General features: G+C 43.1%; 1 protein-coding gene across 20 annotated transcripts; it reads right to left on the reverse strand.

The window, feature by feature from the left end:
- Nucleotides 1–274: 274 nt before the first annotated feature.
- On the reverse strand, nt 275–19530 carry nfyc (nuclear transcription factor Y, gamma). Of its 20 annotated transcripts, none has more exons than XM_027026141.3 (11): nt 19397–19530; nt 9295–9404; nt 8926–8994; nt 8321–8434; nt 7029–7124; nt 5866–6042; nt 3383–3454; nt 2495–2662; nt 2189–2296; nt 1882–1941; nt 275–1703 (listed from the first exon to the last, which is right to left on the reverse strand). In XM_027026141.3, exons 2-11 carry the CDS (start codon nt 9391–9393, stop codon nt 1581–1583), a joined length of 1086 nt encoding a protein of 361 aa, XP_026881942.1. In that variant the 5' UTR covers nt 9394–9404; nt 19397–19530; the 3' UTR covers nt 275–1580. The 20 variants fall into 20 exon arrangements, with proteins under 20 accessions (XP_026881942.1, XP_026881934.1, XP_081557326.1 ...); XM_027026133.3 differs by having other exon boundaries at nt 8926–8997; XM_081701200.1 differs by having other exon boundaries at nt 19389–19527.
- Between the last annotated feature and the right edge of the window lie 992 nt (nt 19531–20522).

The raw sequence follows: 20522 nt of genomic DNA on the forward strand, positions 1-20522 counted from the left end.
TTTTTTTATTTTCTCACAAACCCAACTTTTTAAAAAATAAAAGAAAGAAAATGTACCTGCGGATTGCATTTCATGCCAGCAGCGATAACTACATGCAAATAACCCAAAAATACAACAAAGTGATGACAAATTTCTAAAGATTAAAAAACAAAATTGATTTCATTACAACTGGTTTTAAAATGTGTATATAAAAGGATATAATTTCAACATGTAGTTTGTACATGTGGTAGTTGGAGGGTAGTTTCCACAAAGGGAGACTAGGAAGGAGGAAAGATGTGGTTCAGAGAAATGTTTTAATGCACAATATCACACACTGGGGAAACTCACCATCTCTCACACACACACGCGCGCACGCACGCACACGCACGCACACGCACGCACACAACTCAACCATATTTGCAGTCACACTATTTTATATGTAGAAAACCCAACAATAAGAAGCCCTTTCAGCAACATTACATTATCAAATCTGAAAACTATACAAGATACTAGTTAAACAGAACCAACACAATTAAAAGTGAACTACAAACAAAGGTATCATACAAACTACAGCGATACTTGTATACAGGATGGGTATACAGGATGGGTATATGGCTTTATTGTTAAGCTTTGAACTCTACACAAAATGGCATGATCATCAATAATGAAAATGGATAATGATCTAAATTTAACTTGGGCCTAAAATTAACAATTTTCATCTCGGACCACACAAAAGCTCCACAGGAACATTTTTCCAGGCCTGTAACTATACAAGGCATAAAAGACTTCTAGATTTGCATCTAGAACCTGAAGAGAAAACATACCTTTCTCTTCATCAAACAGACTCTGAAACTGTCTTAACAAAGAGATGCTCCAACTACACTACATAGAAGACCAGACTGTTTGCAGTGTTTGTATTGAGACTAGGTCACTAGGGTCATCAGGGCAGAGTTTCCTGAGAGCTTCACAGTGTAATGTTAATGGTACACTGAATGCTAAAATGGCTTGCTTTGCCTTATACCATAGAAACTGTGCCCTGAAAAGAACAAACTGCATCTGACTAACCAGTCTGGAAAGACATAGACCAGCCTTGCTGACTTGCTAGATTGTGTTTTTTAGAAATAAGTCTGTGGATTGGCTGGAGGAAGGAAAAGGTCAGCTGTAGTGCTCTTCATTAATCACATCACGATTGGATAACAGGAACAGGTATTTTGCCAACCATTTTGGTGGGTGTGGGGAAACTAACCAGGAAGGACTCTCACTAAGGAAGAGAACCGGCTTCTGCCACTGTGTGATCATTTGAATTATTTAAACCTGTTCTCAGGAAACAAAGAAAATAAGGTTTTTTTTTTGGACAGTATTTAAGTCAATGCTAAAACATAAAATTACAGCAATTAAAGTATGGTGGTCACCGTGAGAAAATGCCAGTATATATGGCTCTGCATGAAAAAGGACTGTGAACAGGAAGGACTAGACATGCCCTGTTGGTGCTGAGAGTGGTGCTGATGGTTGGGATCCCGCTCCTCCAGAAGACCTGGAGCAGTGTGGTTATTGCGCTGGTGGCGACTGGGAGAGGTGGGGTGAAGGACAGCTCCAGAGCCTCAGTCGGCAGTGACCTGCGTGGTGACCTGGCCATCGGCCGTCTGGCTGGTGGACTGGATGAACATGGGTTGGGTCAGCTCCTGCCCTGCTGGCATTGTCACCTGCTGGATCTGGTACAACTGCTGCAGGTCCACCAGAAAGACAGAGGGTGGGGTGTGCAGCCAACAGAGGAGGAAAAGCAGAGGCACAAAGAATGGGTGAGACATCCATCAAATATAAATGAAAAACAGTACAAATACAACAGGGCTAGGGGAAGAAGACTGAGTTACGGTGTTAGTGTAATGTTACTCTGAGTCGTACCTGACCATCAGTGAACTGGTTGAACTGCTGCTGCCCTTGCTGCACTTCTGTCTGTGATATCTGTCAACGGATGGACACAGCAAAACAGGCATTATAATTTTGAGTTAAAGGATCCCTAACGAAAAGATGATGTGGCACAATTCAAAAGTGGTATAATTTGTGCTGTTCAAGGATCTGTACCAGGTCAGAGAGTGAACAAGCCAAACTAAGGGTAAAACTAATACTGTGCAATAGCGAGAGAGAAAAAAACAAACAAACAAGGGTTTTCTCTAGCAAGGGTTTTCAGTAAACACCTACATATTTTTACCTGTTGAGTGTTTGTTGCAAGTGTCTGTATTTGTCCTTGAACGACCTGTGTTCCTGAGACTGGCTGAGCTAAGCGAATGTATTGCAGCTGGCCTGTGTTTAGCTGCACCTGCAAGGACAACACCACAAGGGGGAGACAGTGAACACAGTTTTTCAACTCTCTGCCCTGTTGGCGTATAAGATAATCTACATCTACATTAATTGACAATAAATGGTAGCTGGCAGCTTAAGACATTGGCAGGTCAGTGGTTTTTGGAGGAGTGACATGCAAGTTGACCAAGCTTTTGTTGCATGAGGCAGTGCTTACGGGGATCTGCTGAATCTCTCCGGTGTTGGTGATGATCTGCTGCATGACCTGCATGGTCTGGCCAGCTGGCTGTGCTGCCTGGGCCTGGGCCTGGGCCTGCCCCTGTGCAGCCGCCTGCACAATCTGCACCTGCTGGCCCTCACCCACCTGCATGGTCACTGGAGCACTCTATGGCAGACCGACATGGAAGAGAGAAACAGATGGGGACGGGTGTGAGCGAGCATTGGGAGTGTTGAGCAATGTGTGCTGGCAAAGCACTCATCCTGCAGTGCATCATCCTGCCTGCCCTGTCCTTTCCTCTCAGCATGGTTGAAATGCCAATACTAACACTAACAGCACCCCTTCCATCTCAGTGGGCATGCATGGCTCTGTCAGAAATACTGGACATAGACACAGGGGATTGGGGGGAGCATGTGTAGAGTCTGTGATCCCCATCTCCCCAGTGAGCACAGAAATCTGGGTGGGAAATCGGCCAGCCACGAAAGGTGATCGGCCACTTCTCATGGAAGAGACACCTGATATGTGCCAACTTCTTTAGCGGTCTGTCTTTATCTGCTGCCGTGACCTCATGTAGCATCAAGTGAAGAGGAGATGGACTACAGATACACAGCACTGGTTGTGCATGGAGACTAAGTGCTCCGTTCAGGACTGTGTCCAACACTTCTCCGTTCTCGCTGTGCTGATCATGTTCCTTACTGGATCTACATCAGCATGATGCTTTAGTGTTGTGAGCAATATGAATGGCAATGATTACTGCCTGGGACTGCAATAATTACAGCTGTACGGTGTGATGAACAGGGATCAAGGGGTCATAGCACATGGCCCTGGGGCAAGAACTGGCACAATACTGGGGAAATGTAGGATGCTGTTTGGGTCTCAAATGTTTACCGTGATGGGGGTAGCCTGTGACTGAGCTACCTGCACCTGCTGTAGCTGCTGCATAGCAGTCCCCTGCAACACCTGAGGATGAACACATGGCGAGAGAGAGAGAGAGAGAGCGCTTTATAAAGCATTAAGCACATGCAAAGCGCTCACTAAATTACATTGACAACTTTACTCAGTTACAAAGCATCTAAGGCACAGAGTGAAAGAAAGAAAAATACAGAAAAAAAAATGGAAGTGTGCAAAATACTTGGCAGAACAATCATAGCACTGTTGGTCAAAAGCCGATGAATGATAGAAATGTTGTACTACAAAGACAACAGCAACTCTGATGGAAGTGGCGTGCGTATGGTATCACAGCCAAATTCAGCAAGCTGTGAAAAAGCAGTAACAGAACAGTGCTTGATACCATCTCTCTACAGCAGTTCACGTGTGTAGCGGCTACAAGAGAAGGGTCACATGACAAATGCTAAAACGCCCTGTGATGCTCACATGGTGCACTTCTGAACTGAATTTACAATGCAATAATATTGCTTTAAGTGAGATGATGATAATCATTTGTCTAAATTTACATTATTGACAAAGCTTAATAATGACATACCAAAATCGACAGACTTCTCCAGTTTCTCTTCTGATAGAGTGAAGCTAACTTGATCTACACAATCTTAAATTCTGCAGCAACATGTGGATTCAGTCCTGTGCTCTTATGGAACTGAGTGCAAGTGGTGTGATTTACAGTTTGTGAAAGTAACCAAAGTGAGAATATAGTGAACTTCACCCCATCACATCTTAAGAGTTATTTGATCTGCTCAAAGTGCATGAGTGACATGGCCATCCCAAATTTCCCTGCAGAGTTTATACAGATGACAGCTGCCTAGTAATCATAGTTAAGCCAGAGCTACCTTGCTGAGTCAAATATTTTTGCTAGTCTAGCAATATATGGGGAACAAATATGACTCAATGCAAAAAAGGAACAAGATTGTAGCAGTTATATTTTTGGATTCTACTCCACAACAATAGTGGATCAGATTACACTCCAGCAGGACCAATAAGACTGTACTGGATTCTGCAGACTAACTGCTGAAGATACAAGCATCTTTGCAGAGCTCAAGATGGCTTCAAGTGATGTTATTAAAAGAGTAAGCATTCATCTGTTTGACCAAAGAGCCCATACAGGGACTCATTATTCTGTCATTATTCTCTTTTAAAGAAAGTCACAGTGCTAGAAGCAAGGTCCACTTATTCTTTGCCTCATCTCTGTTCCTGTACACTGCTTCCCATATCTGGCTGTCCCTCCTCCACTCGATCCTCACTACACTTCTCCAGCTGCTCGCTTTCGCCTGACCTGAGTGCTTTAGAAGGTGACTGCAGCAGCTCTGTGCCCAACTCTGATAAGTCAGCGAATCGCAGGCCTGCTGAAGCAGCACTGATCCTGAGAGAGGGAATGAGGTCCAGTAGAGAGAGCGAGAGAGAGAGAGAGAAAGAGAAAGAGAGTGGGAGGAAGGGAGGGCACACAGCGATGGAGATGCCAAGAAAGAGAGAAAGAGTGCAGAAAGAATCCTCCCAGAAATCAAGGGAGAACCAGAGTACAAGAGGGGAAGACTTGAACAAACGGAATGATGAAGATAAGCAGCAACTGAATAGAGCTGAATTAGGTTAATGACAACATGTGAGAGAACAGGGGACAGAAAGACATGAAAGGGGCCAGTGGATGTGTCAAAGAGACCGAGTGGGTCAAAACAAAGAATGAACCTCGGGAACAACTGGAGCAGGGCACTGTGTCAGTGAGAATGGGAGACTCTGTGCGTGTGTGAGTGTGTGTGAGAGAGAGGGAGAGAGGGAGAGAGAGAGAGAAAGGGGCAGTCAGGTGTGCTGCCAAAGAGAAAGTGAATAAGACTGGAGAGAAGAGAGAGAGAAAGGGAGAGGAGGGTGCTGAGTTCACACTCAGAGGCTGGACGGATATTACACTTGGGAGAGTGACTGGGTTCTGTACTGTTCACCTGATAGGAAAGTGTGAATGACACCTCTGGGCATCCACTGTTAATATGTGGATCAAATGATCCAGTGGGATCAAAGTCAACTGAGCTCAAGTGTGTCAGAGGTGTGTGTGTGGCGTGTACATACGCACACACGTTAATTCATGTTAGTATGGTAAAGTTTCAAATGCTTGAGGATCAGACTGAGGTATGGTATAGAGAAAGGAGATTGCAAGGACAAACTCTGGAGTGCCACTACACTTGAAAGAGCAACTATCTTATATGTGCTGCTCTCCCAGGTTCCCTTTTTATGGCTTCTCATGACAGAAGAGTTTGCTTGCCCTTAGTTGACATAAAAGTACAGGTACACATTTAATTTTAAATTCTAGTTCAGTGGGTGCAAAGGATCTTCTGTGTGTGCACATATGTATATTTGTGTGTGATTGTGAGAGAATATATGTATGTGTGTGTGCGCGCCATGTGTGTGGGTGTGCGCGTGTACACGTGCATTACCTGGCCCTGCTGGGGCTGGGCGATGATGATCTGTCCAGGCTGCAGGGTGGTGGCGGTCGGTGCGGCCACCTGTTGCCCCTGCTGCTGCCCCTGCACCTGCACTGTTCCAGGCTGCTGAGCCAGTGTGAAGTAGTACTGGACTGGCTCTGCTGGGGCCACTGACTGACGCACCTCCTCCTGCACGCACACACAGGCAAATGCACATATAGGATTAACCCTATCATTTGGTTACATCTCCATAAATTATTTTAATGCTGTAACACTAGAAGCAGCAGTCAAATAAATAACTTATTGAAATGGCTAAGCAAAGTAATGCGAGTAGTGGGGCCACATTCACACTTGGGCATTTAGTCTGTGGACTGACCAACCCTGCAGTGACGTTTCTGCATACCACTTAACTATTCAACAACTCACCTGGCAAGATGTAAAAAACAAACAAAAAAACAAACAAACAAAGAAACAAACAAACAAACAAAAAAAAAAAAGCAAGAATACATAACGAAACCTCTTTACAGAAAGTAACAGTATAATACAAAAACTGAAAAGTGACAAGAACTTTTCCTAAGAGAAACCGAAGAGTAATTTGTGACAAAGAGCGTAAACACCCCTCTCCCAGCTTTGCAATGTCACAGCTGAGAGTGTAGGATGTTTACACACCTGCTCACACACACAGGCACTTGCAAACATGACAGCAGCACCAGGCAGACTGATAACAAATCTGCCATGCTAATCACAGAAACAACAGAATTGTCTCCTGTCGATATGGCTTTATCTGGGATGCGAAGCACGTGACCAGGGCAGGGGCTTCATGGAGGAGAGTGGCATGCAGAGGGCCCTGTGGGGCACAGAACAGGCCAGACAGGCTGCACTGTGGCTGTCACTGCAGTCAGTCACAACTCCACAGTGAAGCGTGTTGTTCAGTGGAAGCCGGATGCTGCAAACATCCGACTGAAAGCCTTCACTGCACCTACCCCAAGCTTCCAGTCAAGGATGTTTACAGCGCCACCATGCTGCCAGCTGGAGTGCTGCACGGGGCTCCAGCCGCTCAGAGATGATGTTCACAGATGCAGACATCGCTTTACCATTAGGGTAAGGCCTCGGTCTAGCTCAGTATAACAATGCTAATGAACACCTGTTTATTGCAGAGTTTTCTAGTTCCCCACCTGGCGTTTGGGTGGTTTGAGGTCATCTCTTGGGACAATGTCGATGAGGAAGTCAAACTGGTCAAACTTGGTGATGGCCATGGCTATGTCATTCCTCTGAAAAAGCAAAATGAATGGGGGGAAAAAAGAAATTCCAAGCACTGCATTTTAATGTACAGTATGATACCTTAGGTCTGACCGAATCTGATGTAAATATGTAAGCAAATAAATAACTGTTAGACACATTTAGATTAAAGCTAAATGTGGTAGAACAGAATGATGTAATGCATCACATCACAGACCGACCCCGCTCCTTATCTGTGTGGTACTTTCCACAGGATATTGGCTGCCAAGACCCTCCATTGGCACCCCTAACATCAGCCACTATTTTTAGCCATGTGATTAATATTTGGTGGCTAGGGTCATGTCCGCACAGTTGTTCTATTGATTAGCGTTGTCGTGACGACCCAGATTGGCTCAATGCCTCCACAAAGGCTGAGCCTGCACATGCAGTGCCTTAGCAACGTGCATTACCACATAATATAATTTGCAGATTCAGGTGGCAATGGATCCCATGTTATATATGTTCCTGATATTCCAACTAATTCTATCCCAGAACAAAAAAGCTATTAAATTACTAAACAAATAGGTTTAATTTTACCCCCAAAATATCTATTTACTTATTTATTTATAATAAATTAATAATAATATATTGTAAAGGAAAATCTTGTTGATACAATGTTTTTGTAAAATTTAAATTCCCTTTTTTAATTTAACAAATGAACTTCAGGCTTTTGGAGAAGCGCTGTTGCTTACTAGCGCTCTAGGACAAAATTGAGGCTTTCTGAGAAGCACTGGTGTCTGATAATGCTCTAGGACAGAATGTATAATGGTATTGTAGAAAGTGGGTCACAGGAAATGTGTTTTTAGAGTTGGCGGAAAGTGCTAAAATGAAACAGGCCCTAGAGCAGTAAGGTACCTCCCGCCCACCTGCTTCAAGAAACGGAAAAAATACAAAACAAAAACAACCAAAAACAACCCAGACAAGATCCATCATGGCTTGCTGAGAGGAATATACATGTAGTTACATGTGAAGATAGAGGAAGGGTTTTTGGTGCAACAGGTCTGATTGGTTATTACAGAGGAAACATAAAGCCGTAAGAAAATTGTTTTAAAAATGACCACACAACTCTACTGGGAACTTGGGTCTATGAGTAGCAATAACCATGACCAAAAAGGTGTCGGAGGGTAAAGGGTATAACAGTGTCTGCAACAGTGTCAGAGGTGAGAGGGTACAGTGATCAGTGACCAACCTGCAGTGTGCGACGCTTGTTGTCCTCTGTGTGGATCCAGGCTCTGAGAGTGAGCTCTGTGATGAAGATCTGAGCTGCTTTGGCAAACAGTACAGGGGCCTCAGCACTTATCATCTACAAAGGGTTTGCATAGAGAGGGTTAATGGAGGACAAGCGCTTGCTAGGCTTCAGTCCCTGTGCATCAGATATGACCCCTTCACTGTACACACATGCCAAGAGATGGAACCAAAGAACGTTCCAAGGGCTTGCCCATGTCACTGTCACAGAGCTTTTTAGTGCCTTGGCTTTTGGCTCCATTTTAACCCTATTCTCAATCTAAGATTGGGATTATTTTAGGAGCGCAGATACCACTCTGATCTGCTGCCTGCTTCCCACATGTCTGGCCACACACACAGTACTGCTCAAGCAACTCATAGCACCCACCAACACCACTGTGCAATGAGATAAAGGGAAGCAAATCAGAAAAGACTACAGCTGCCTTAGTCCAGTCATGCTTAATACAGTATGAGCAAACATGGAAAGCTCGTGCTGACGCTGCAGGTGAGTAGTGGGTGTGAGGAGGTGACTCATTCCCGTGATTCCGTCACTGCTCCCATCGGTCATACCTTCACATCCTCATCCAGCTTCATGATTTTCTTGATTCGAGCAAGTGGAAGCTCCTGCACGCGAAAATCCTTCTGAAACAGATTGGGAGCATGTCCCAGCAGGGTAATCCACATTTAAGCCTACTTGATAAATATCAGAGTAAATATCCCTAAATAGGTGCTCATGAATACTGGTATTAGCATTGCAGATCTCAGCTGCAGCACTGTATGAGGGACATGAGCAGCAGTAATTACCCCCTTCTAGATTCAGAGTGCTATGCATGCTTGGGTTTTTGTCCTCTTTTGGTTCCTTTCAGAAAGAGATTGTAAAGCTGTTTTTGTGAGGTTTGAGAGTGCGCACACGCATGAGAGAAAGTGCACGTGTCCTACCACTGTGAGGTTTCTGATCTCCTCCATGACCCTGGGCCAAAAAGACTGCAGGCTCTGTTGGGCATCGCTCCCCCCTGCTCCGAACGAGTCTGCCGACATCTTCAGATCTGCTGCAAAAACAAGGCCAAAAAAATCAGAAGATGCAAAACCTCAGGAATGCAGCCTACAGAGACCGTCAAGGTTAGACTTCACAATGAACCATTGGTACATCTGAATCCCTGAAGTCCAAAGAGTTTCATTCCAGCGCTATGCGATACACTGATTGCTCTGCTCAGTGAGCATGACAAGAAATCACCCATAAGCACACTGACAGGCACACACACCCTCACGCGCGTGCACACACACACGCGCGTGCACACACACACGCGCGTGCACACACACACGCGCGTGCACACACACACGCGCGTGCACACACACGCGCGTGCACACACACATGCGTGCACACACACCATGAGAAAAATAAGTGGGTCTAAGGCATCAGTTGCCCCAAGCCCCAAGAGCAAATCAGGCAGGTTACTATGGCATGAGAGGAATTCTGCTGAGAAGTTCAGCTTGCCTGAGCTTGTGCTCCTGGGGAATACGGCATTACTCATTTTTTCTTTTTGGCTCTCTGGAAGGAAAGAGGCGGCCAGAAATAGGTGGGTGGAGTGCCGCTGGAGTGGGTACAGGAGAATAAAAAGCTACCAGGCCTTGGGCAGTTCAGCTATAATCCAATAACTAGATGCAGCTCCAAAGGCTTAGGGAGGGGAGGTGCAAACGCCATAGCAAGCAGACTGCCATATGGCCTTAGAATTTGGGTCAAATGCTGGAACGGAGTAACTGAGTGCACACATGTGTGCACACGTGTGCACAGAAACACAAATATATGCATGTGCATACACACACATATGCACACATGGATAGCACAGTGAAAAACATGCTGGGCCGTAAGATAGAAGTCGATGGGTCATACTCCTGTAGATCACCTGGTAGTGTCTGTGGTGTAAGGAGCTAGCAACAAATGGCATCTTGGGTGTGATTCAAGGATTTGACCCCCAGGAAGCATACACTCTGTGATACAATGATAAATATATGCAAGTCACTCTAGTCAAGAGTGTCTGCCAAATACTGAAAATGTAAATGCAGATGCACACATACACAGATATACACGGACATGTATATGAGCAGTTAAGAGAAAACACTTTCAACAAACAATAATAACTTGTCCTACTCTTCCATCAGAGTGGACCCACTGCTTTCAAAATGAAAGTCTAGATCAATAGCATTAGAGCAAAAACAATAAGAATCAATGAACCATGCATATTAGCTGGGGCCCAGATGGAGCTAATAACGTCTAGTGTCATTTCCAGGTTGTAACTGCAAAAAGAAGGTGGTCTTTAAGGAACAAAATTGGACATGAATGGAATTGGACAGTCAACTATTGGGCCTAAGGAGGAACTGTTGACCTTTAGCAAGGAAAACTCTCTGGTCTGGCCTGCTATGTTTTCTGTGCTCACTTTTTATTTTGCTGTTGGGTATTTTTTGGTGAAAAACACTAGAGCTTTAAAAAGCAGCATCAGGCATTGATCTCGTGACAGCTCCTGAGGACATCCACGAATGCGCATGGGCGATTCTCAGTACCAGTAATAGATAAGAAATAATAATTAGATGCTTCACTTAACACCATTAAGGAAAACTAGCTTGCTAATTACCACGCAGCGATAACACAACTGGCCTCAGAGCTGCAAGAAAAGGAGAGGCAAATCTTTCACTGAAGGAAATGCATCATCAAAGCTGCCTTCGTGGCTAACCTTATTCACCTTTTATCACCTCTAAAACATGACACAGCCAAGAAGAGCAAGGAGACTAGGAGTCCTGAGTAACCATGGATCACTTATAATAAACCAGAATTTCATATTACCTTAATGAAGTCATCAAAAAGAGCTGAAGATGGATTGTCTAAACAGATATCAGGTCACATCTTTATTGAACCCTGAACCTCAGATTAAACTCTCTCCTGGGTACATAAATAGCAGAACTAACTGCGTGTGGGTAGTGTTTTTGCTGCCTGCAGTCGTCGACCGCTCCTGCCCTTCAGAGAGTCGGGCAGCATGTGCAGTGTTTGGTTTCTCCTGGCTTGTGTGGGCAGGTGCCTTACTGCCACTGGCCGTGGCTTCTCCACCCATGGAAAGTTGATGGTGCTGAATCAGCACAGGGGGTTGAAGGCTTGGGGCAGGGTGGCTCCTCATTCTCAAGCAGGCCGCAGGGCTGTGCATAGGAAACGGTGGGCCGAAATGCACTCCAATTTATTAGCTCAGTCGTGGCCTCCTCAGGCGACATGAAGGCTGTACAGAGTGCAACTCTGTTTGCAATGCACCTATAAGGTCGGATGAAGCAGGCAAAGGGGGCTGCCTCAAGTCTCTTGAGAAACTCCAGAGAAGCAGGTGCACTCCACTGTGACCCAAACGCAATGAAACAGCACTGCCCAGAGGCAATCCAGTGCACAGCTCTATACTCTGAAATGATGGACTACCAGTGCATAAATAAAGTAAACTGATAGAGAGCAATGTTTTAATTTGAAACACTTAAGCATTGTACTGAGCACAAAGGCAGAGATGCATGGCGGATTACTCAAACAAAATCAGCACTCGGATCAACCTTGAGCATCAGATTTCTACTTTATGACAAGTTCAGCCTCAGCAAACTAGGTACTACTCTCTACACAACTGTGATTACATGCTTCATCCCACTGCTGGAATTAGCTGACTTAAACCTTCTGAGAACACAAAATGTTATGACCATGGACTATGTACTTATGAATATTATTGAAAGTCAAACTGCTTAAAGGTTTTTTTCATTTTTGCGACAGCCCTCAAAACAGCAATGCATATGTCTAAAACTCTACTTTAAAAGCTATAGGGATGACCCATGCACAAAAAATTATGACTGGTTAAAAGGTCACAGCCTTTTTTTTTTGTCTCAGATTTTAAGGTCAGACTTGTCAGATTTACAGACTGATGGAAACAGCTAGACTATATAATGGGTTAGAAAACAATCATGTAAATCAATAATCTCAACTCTGGTGCAAATGAAGTATAGAATCACTTACAACCCAATTTCACTAGACGGCAAAATGCTGCACATTTGCCACCTCTACTGACTTCAATTTTAACACTCAAACATGAAAACAAGCAGTGCAAAAAAACAAAAAAGCCAAGGGGTGGGATCTCCCAGTGCTCGCATCTTTATATCCTGTGTCATCACCCCCCTACCCTTCCCTCCTTTCTCTGTACAGGAAAATAGAACACTGATGAGAACTGATATGAAGGGGTAATTCAACCTTATCTGGCATCCAAATGCTAAGGGGGGGGGGGGCTTGCGCTCAAGAAAAGAGGAGAACAATTTAGGACAAAGGGATTGTGCGTGTTGAAGAAGAAGAAGAAGAAGAAGAAGAAGAAGAAGAAGAAGAAGAAGAAGAAGAAGAAGAAGAAGAAGAAGAAGAAGAAGAAGAAGAAGAAGAAGAAGAAGAAGAAGAAGAAGAAGAAGAAGAAGAAGAAGAAGAAGAAGAAGAAGAAGAAGAAGAAGAAGAAGAAGAAGAAGAAGAAGAAGAAGAAGAAGAAGAAGAAGAAGAAGAAGAAGAAGAAGAAGAAGAAGAAGAAGAAGAAGAAGAAGAAGAAGAAGAAGAAGAAGAAGAAGAAGAAGAAGAAGAAGAAGAAGAAGAAGAAGAAGAAGAAGAAGAAGAAGAAGAAGAAGAAGAAGAAGAAGAAATGTTCCACAATGGGACTTAAAAAAAAAATATTGAAAAATACACTATACAGAAGGAATGTCACTATTCACTAAATATGGCATGGTACTGAGATGCTTTGTCTTAGGCATTCCGAAATGCCCTTGACCACGCAAACTGTAAGATATCAGAATTTAATGCATCCCAAAATAAACCAGACTTGAATTTCATATTACCAATCCAACTAGATACTCTTTGTTATCATCAAGACATCTGTGTACAGTTTGAATTTGGGAAAGAAATTTCCATCTGATAAAAGGTCACCTCAAGGGTATCAAACACATTTGTCTAGTTGCATTAGAACTTATTAACTACTGTGGCATTCTCACATGGAGGACAGTGGGCAAGCGCTGTTCCTGTTGCTTTTGCTGGTTAATCATCAACTCTGACAAAACAAAACATGGAGCAGCATGCACTAATGAATTACAAATTAACCAACAAACAGCCTTCTGTTTCTTCTCATACTAAGCTTTGTGTGTCTGAAAACACAACACTGACATGGATCCAATGACCTATGCCTGTGATCCTATGGCTCAGTCATATTAAAACATGCCCTTGTTCCAGCCTCTCACTAACTCCAGGAAGCAGTTACTGATCTCTCAAGGTCATCCAATAGCAGAGTGGGGAAAAAACACATACTTAGGCAGGGAGGGAGGGAGAAAGAGATAGATACTATAGTGTATGGGAGCAGGGGGAAGGATGAAATTGAGTGGAGTAGAAAACTGCAGCACAGTGTGACCCCTTGGTAAACCCTCCTCTGTGTGCCCACGTGCTCCCCAGAGGGGATCGTGATGGTGAAAGGGCCACTCTTGTCTATGGGCCTGTGAGGGACGCGCTGTCTGCGCGCTCTCACGCTCTCCCTGCCGACAGATCGACTGCAGGATCCGCTCTCACGTTCCCGTGACCTTCATCCAGAGCTAGGCCGAACTAGTGCAGCGAAGGATGGCGACGAGCTCACGCTGCTTAACGCCTGATCACATGTCGGATGTGAGCACAAAATGATGGATGCAGATGCCATCAGCAGTGTTTAAAAAAAAAAAAAGAAGAAAAAAAAAAACCAAAAAACCACAACACAACACCCCCCCCCCAAAAAAAACAAAAACCAAACACACACACACACACACACACACACACACACACACACACACAGACACCACACCATGTGGAACGTGCACAACCTTGAGTGAAAGTGCACCTGGTCAGAGAAGACAGCATGTGAAAGGTCACCTTCAAGCGGCCCAGCGTCACTTACGATGCGGGTCCTGTTCCGTGCTTGTGGCTTGATGTGCGCATTTTTTTTTGCAGGCCCATACTGCCATCACTCCAGTAATGGACTCCAATGATATTCAAATCTCATGCAAACAGCAAATCGCAGAGGGATTTGGCAGCAATGGCTCCAACTCAGAACTATTTTTAGTTCTCTTTCCCCCATTGGGACGCCATACTATCAGAGACACCAATGGAAACTTTCAATTAGAAAGGGAACAAAAATTGCAGTGAAGTGCGGCTTTGCTTAAGGGTTATTAAGTGAGGGGAAAGTACCCTGCTGGAGATACTGATGCATGAGGGAGCAATGACAAGTACCTGTCACGGCACTGCTCCCATAGAACCAGAGCTAACGCTCACTACAGAACCAGCTCTAAAGCTTGCTAAGGAAGCAGCTCTGGTTTGCTCCCTATATACAGCTGGCATGTTTGCCCTCTGCTCTACATCACTGTCAGGAAAGTGTAAACAGGCCATGAAGGCCCAGGGCCTTGAAGGTGAAGTGAGACGCCAGCATGGCTAGACACTTGCCATCTCACCACACGACTCAACAGACACGGAAATGCTGCAGCAGAGAGCGTCCCATATGCTTTTCAGCATGTCCAAAATCCACCTTCGGCAAAGACAAATATCAAAAATCACAGACAACACAGTACAGAAAAGATAGCTATTTAAAGCAGCCACTATCCATCACCTAGTCACATGAACTCAACAGGACCAGGCAAAAACAACTGTCAAAGTGCACTGTAAAAGTTAAAACAGTTTCATCACTATGTCTAAACCTTTCGCACCGGTCCAGCAAAAAAAAAAAAAAAAAAAAAAAGGCAGGAGGAAAAAATAGAAAGAAAGTCCTTTAAAACAAAGGGAGAGAGTAGAGGACGAAAGGAGGAGGGGAAGTGTTGTGGAGGACATAGGAAGCATCCTATTTCCACACCAAGTGTGAGCACAAGAAAGCAAGAGAAGAAGCCAACAAGAGAGAAAGAGAGTGCACAAACACCAAACAGAGTGATTTGTAGCACTGCTGTCTGCAGTTATCACACTTACCCCATGCCCTTCATTGTGCACTGTAGACTGAGGACAGGAGACAGAGAGGACTGGAGCTGAAGTCTCCTTGGAAGGTGAAGAGATAAAGTGCTTCTAGTCCACATACTGTCCCAGGAGCAAACAAAGGCTGTGTGGGGCAGGCGGTCCACCACTGCACTCCAAGCATAAAGCCAAAGGGAGAGCAATACCCCCCCCCCCACCTCCATTGCCCCATCTCCTTCAGCCACCCCCCACTGCCCTAAACACATAGCCCCTGTCCATTCCTGCGAATCCTCTAAAGCTGCCTAAGCCATGGAGTTTGTCTCTGCTTGGCAACCATAGCGGTTGTCTTTCAGCTGACCCCTGCTTCAGCACAAGCAGAGTTGCCAAGAAAAACAGTAGAGAAAGTGAAAGAGACGGAGAGAATGGAGACACACAGAGGGAGAAGGCAGGATCGGTAGGGCAAGTCCTGGACAAAAATCTCCTGCCCGCTTTCCCTTTAACACTTGAAAGTAATCAATCTAGCCTGCTACACGATACTTACAGCCCACCTCTGCTCGAGATCCTACCCATTTCTGATCTCCTCTTCAAATCAGACGGAGTCCACTTTGGCTTCTATTGGCTCAGCCAACTGTCCACAGACTGTGTAAATCCATCCCCCCTCCCTCACGCTTTCTCTACTCCACCCCTTTTCACAGAGTCAACTTCCTGTTTTAAGTTACCTTGAGCAGTAAGATAGGGGTCAGGAAAAGAAAAAAGGAAAAGAGAGAAAAGAAAAGACAAAAGGAGAAAGTGAAAAATGAACACAAGGAGGGTGGAGGACAGGCTCTGCTTGCTAGCCTCAGAACTCTCTTCCAGCAAAGCTTGTTCCCTGCTGCAGCTGGACGGAATGAACAACTGGCTCCTCACTTACAACTGTCCCTTGCTTATTTACAATGTCAAACAAAATGTCTCTGCAGCCCGCCCCTCTGAGGAGCACAGTGGCTGACTGAATAGTGATGCAAATAACCTCAAGCCCTGTGATTGGCTTAAAGGAGTATCAAAGCAGATGCTGCATGCTGTCACCGGATGATTTAAAGCGGAATGTCATCCAGGGCAGATTTGCAGTCACATACATGTGCAAGGACATCTGGGCACTAAATCTGCATAGAACGAGCAGTTTACCGGTTCGGTTGAAGATTTTATCTTGAAATTATATGCGGCATATTCTTACATTTAAAGATCATGATAAACATTTAGCAACAAAGGTGACCTTAAGACATTTAGCCTAAGTATGTTGACACAGTTGTCAAAAGCAGAAGACAACTAACAAATTTGAATAAAAATGAAATATAGGACTGACAACCAAACAAAACAAAAAACAAACAAAAAAACCCCAAACAAAACCCAGCATACCACATTACTGCTGTTTAAAGTTGATTTCTATATAGCAAAATGTCATGTGAGGCATAAATTCTTTTTGTGATTTAATGAATGTTATTCCAAGAACAAAAGCCTATCATATCTCAAATAGTCAATTTCTTGGAAACCTGATATTGATTTATGCAATGCACATTTCAAAGAAAACTCACAAAACTGATTACATGTGGTATAAAAACGAACATTTCTGAGTTCATACTCTCACTTAGTAATTTGACTAGAACACATTTGTGCAATATAGAGAAGACAGAGCAAGTAAAAGCAGTGCAATGTATCCTTTAAAAGGATGCCAAGACTGGAGGAATGGCCTCAAGGTTATCCCTGTCATTACAGAAAATCACCACTGTTCTGAGAAACAAGACAGCAAGAAGAGAAATGCCCTGACCAGCCCAGTCAGAGAGAACAGGGTGGATTAGCCATGGGGCACTGTGATAGAGGGTACAAACAGAGGTTATGTTTTGAGAGGATCAAGACATACTGAAGAAATTAAAAATAAAATAAAATTAAAAAAAAAACAAGGTGAAAGAGTGGAGTGTCACAGAACTCAATAGAAGCAATGCAATGTTGCTTTAGATCCACAGCAAACTGGTAAATGATTACACAGCATCTGAGCAAAAGAGATTGCGACAACAACTGGCCAGAGTGCCAGAGCAATTTTTGTGCTGTTCTACCTGCAATGTATTATTTATTCCTGACGTCGTTAGTGGCTAGTTTTGCATGCTTAGGCCTGGCTAACATCTTTCATCTTGAGTGGGCTTATAGCTTCCTATCAGTGGAATAACCTGAGCATGAGTATATAACCATAAGTATATAAATTAAATGTTTTAAAAGAAAAAAAGAAATATAGTCTCATGTAAAGGGAAACTAAGGTCTATATGGATTATGCAAGCATATATTTCAGAACTTAAATCTTAAAATAAATTTTTTTTAATTAACATTTTAAAATGCTTATAAGTACATGTTGGTAATATGTAGGCGCATGAAGGCCTTGGAATATTTTAAGACCAAGAAGTCAAAAATCATCTCAATCATTACCTCAGCACAGTGACCAACCTCCCCAGTTTAATCACCACATCAGGTCATTAGTTATTCAACACTAATCCTACAATAAACAAATACTTCACAAGCATGCATTTCAAGAATATACCATTTCATTTAAAAATTTATAACCTTATGTTCAATTCTGCCCAACTTGGCCACTGACTATTAAATCTCACGTGAGTCAGGCATTCAGGTAACCCAAACTCAATGGGTTTGTTATGAGGACAAATATTACTTCCGTGTTTCACCCAATCTGGACCCATCAGTGTCAATCATATGAAAGAAAGCCCATACCACAGAGGCCCCGACTGACCGTGACTACTTATAAAAAAACTAAGAGGAGTTTATCAGATATTAAGACTGTTGATGGCTTTTTCTAAAGACTGCATTTGAGAACCAGCTGACAAGCAGGTTAGAACTAAAAGTGTATTATAATCGACACCCCATTCTTTTCTCATTGCGATAGGCTGTATTGGGAAGGGCATTTAAGATTCACTCTACATTCACGCTGGACCTCGAGAAACCTGATGTCTGGTATATTTATAAATAACATATCTAGGTTGGCTATCATATTAAATATCATATTGCTACTTTGAGTACCATCACAGTCACAGATACGAAAAAACTAAGGTAACAAATTGGGCTAACAAGCTAATCTAGCTGGTCAAAGGAGATAACGTTACGCGCAAACCATACTCTAGCTAGCTAAAAGGCACAGGCAAAAAAAAAAACTTTAACCCGTCACTTTGCACGTGTTGTGAAATTTGTGCTTTGTGATTCACGAAAACCTAGTTAGCCAACAGAGTATATTTCACTGACACTTAAAACTGGTTCTACCCAATCAACATAGTGGTTAGCTACCTTGCCAGGGGACTTGTTTACGCGACCATAAACAGACATGCTAGCTGTTAGTAGCGAAATTAAACAAAGTTAACGAGTAGCTAAATTACTAAGTATGGTTGGAAACGTAGGTAGCCAACCAATCTTTATCAATGAACTGACAAAACAAATTCGGATGGACGCATCATTAGTTAAATAAGCTCGGGAAACTTTGGAGACAATGCTGGCTATTATCAGCAGGCCCCAAAATTCTCTTTAGATGTTCGCTAAACTTCAGCAATTCCCAAGATGAGGAAGCTACCCCTATGCAAAACTTTCCTAAAATATTTGTAAAGCGGTGTAAAGGCATACTAACCAATAAAGACTACGTTTGGATCTGTCCTTCAGACCAATCAAACCTCGGACTAGATTCCACCAATCAAGGTTTCTAAGGGATGTGATAGTTGCGAAACTAACACCATTTGGGCTCAACATGAACCAAGGCCTGAAAGGTACGCTATGACATGCAAAGCCAAAATGGCGGATTGCGTTCCATAGTTTCGTGACCGCCTCCAATCCTTTCCACTAGCCACCAATAAGCGCCTCAGAGAGCGAGGAGGGAAATGGCGCCTATGTTCATCCTCCAAAACAATCGTCCATTGGATGAGATCGTTCATTGGCCGAGCGGTCTCGCATGACCTCTGCTTAAGACACACTTTACATACGACTACAAGCGAAGAGGATTAAACTAGAACATTTTACTTACGTACTCACTTTTCGTGACGAAATCGTAGAGTAGTCCGGTTCAGCGCAATTTTTAATTTAATTCAGTGTGCTAGAGGAGCCAAGATGGCCGACGCTTTGACAACTTCTTTTGAGACCGGAAAAAGCGTGACGTCTGCTGTTACGTCTGAGATTATGCCTGATTTCGTTCAAAAACGGAGCTGTTCAACCTTTACTGTGGTTGTGCACTGATAGCCAACAATTTGAGTGCTACCCCAGCCATCAAATGTAACAGTGTACGGTATAATTATATGAATTATATTTACATTAGTATAGTTTATTGTAGGGTATAATTATGCTGCTTCTCATTTCACTTGGAATTTTAAAGGATTTAGCGGCCCATAAATAATCATCTACACCTTGTTTTAAATTAGTGAATCTCACAGTAACTGTTCCATGTTCATTGATCTCGAATATTATTTTAGAACTAATTCAGTGCATGAAGAACAATCTTTTACATTATCATTTGAAATATAATTTGTGATTTTATAGTCTACAGCATTACTATTCCTCCATTAAACCACAGTACAGGCAGGCCTAAAGGTAGTACAACTATTTCACTGCGAGTTATACTGTGTATGACTATGTATGTGACAAATAAACCAAACTTTAAGTTTGATGAATGTCAACTATTAATCGCTTTGTTACACAAATTGTGTTTTGGGAAATAGCATTTATTTCTGTCTGTTGGTATTAAAAAAATCCCACAAGTCTTCACTCTTACCTATTAAGAATGAACAGTCTACATATAGAATTTGTGTCCTTGTTAAAACGTAAATGAGTCCATGATGTTCTGTCAGCTTCCCCAGCTGAACAGCTGTCCATGGAAAGCATTTGTGTTACAAATGTGTCCAGTGTGTATACCACTATGGTAAATTGTAATTTTTGCTTAACATGTCTTATTAGCATCACTGCTAGAATAACAGAAGAGTGTAGGGATATCGAAACAACACAAAATGCTTAGCAACACATACTTTCAGAACATATCAGTTCCCAGGTATTTTTTAAAATCCTTAATTTTCTTATAATCTGAGTCCATATCAGTTATTTTGTAGTGTTTTTTTTCCTCTTCAGTTTTTAAAAATGGAAATAAAATGTAAAAAACTACCATATTTAC

Source organism: Electrophorus electricus, chromosome 2, assembly GCF_041902795.1.
Source record: "Electrophorus electricus isolate QZ-2024a chromosome 2, ASM4190279v1, whole genome shotgun sequence".
NCBI lineage: Eukaryota > Metazoa > Chordata > Actinopteri > Gymnotiformes > Gymnotidae > Electrophorus > Electrophorus electricus.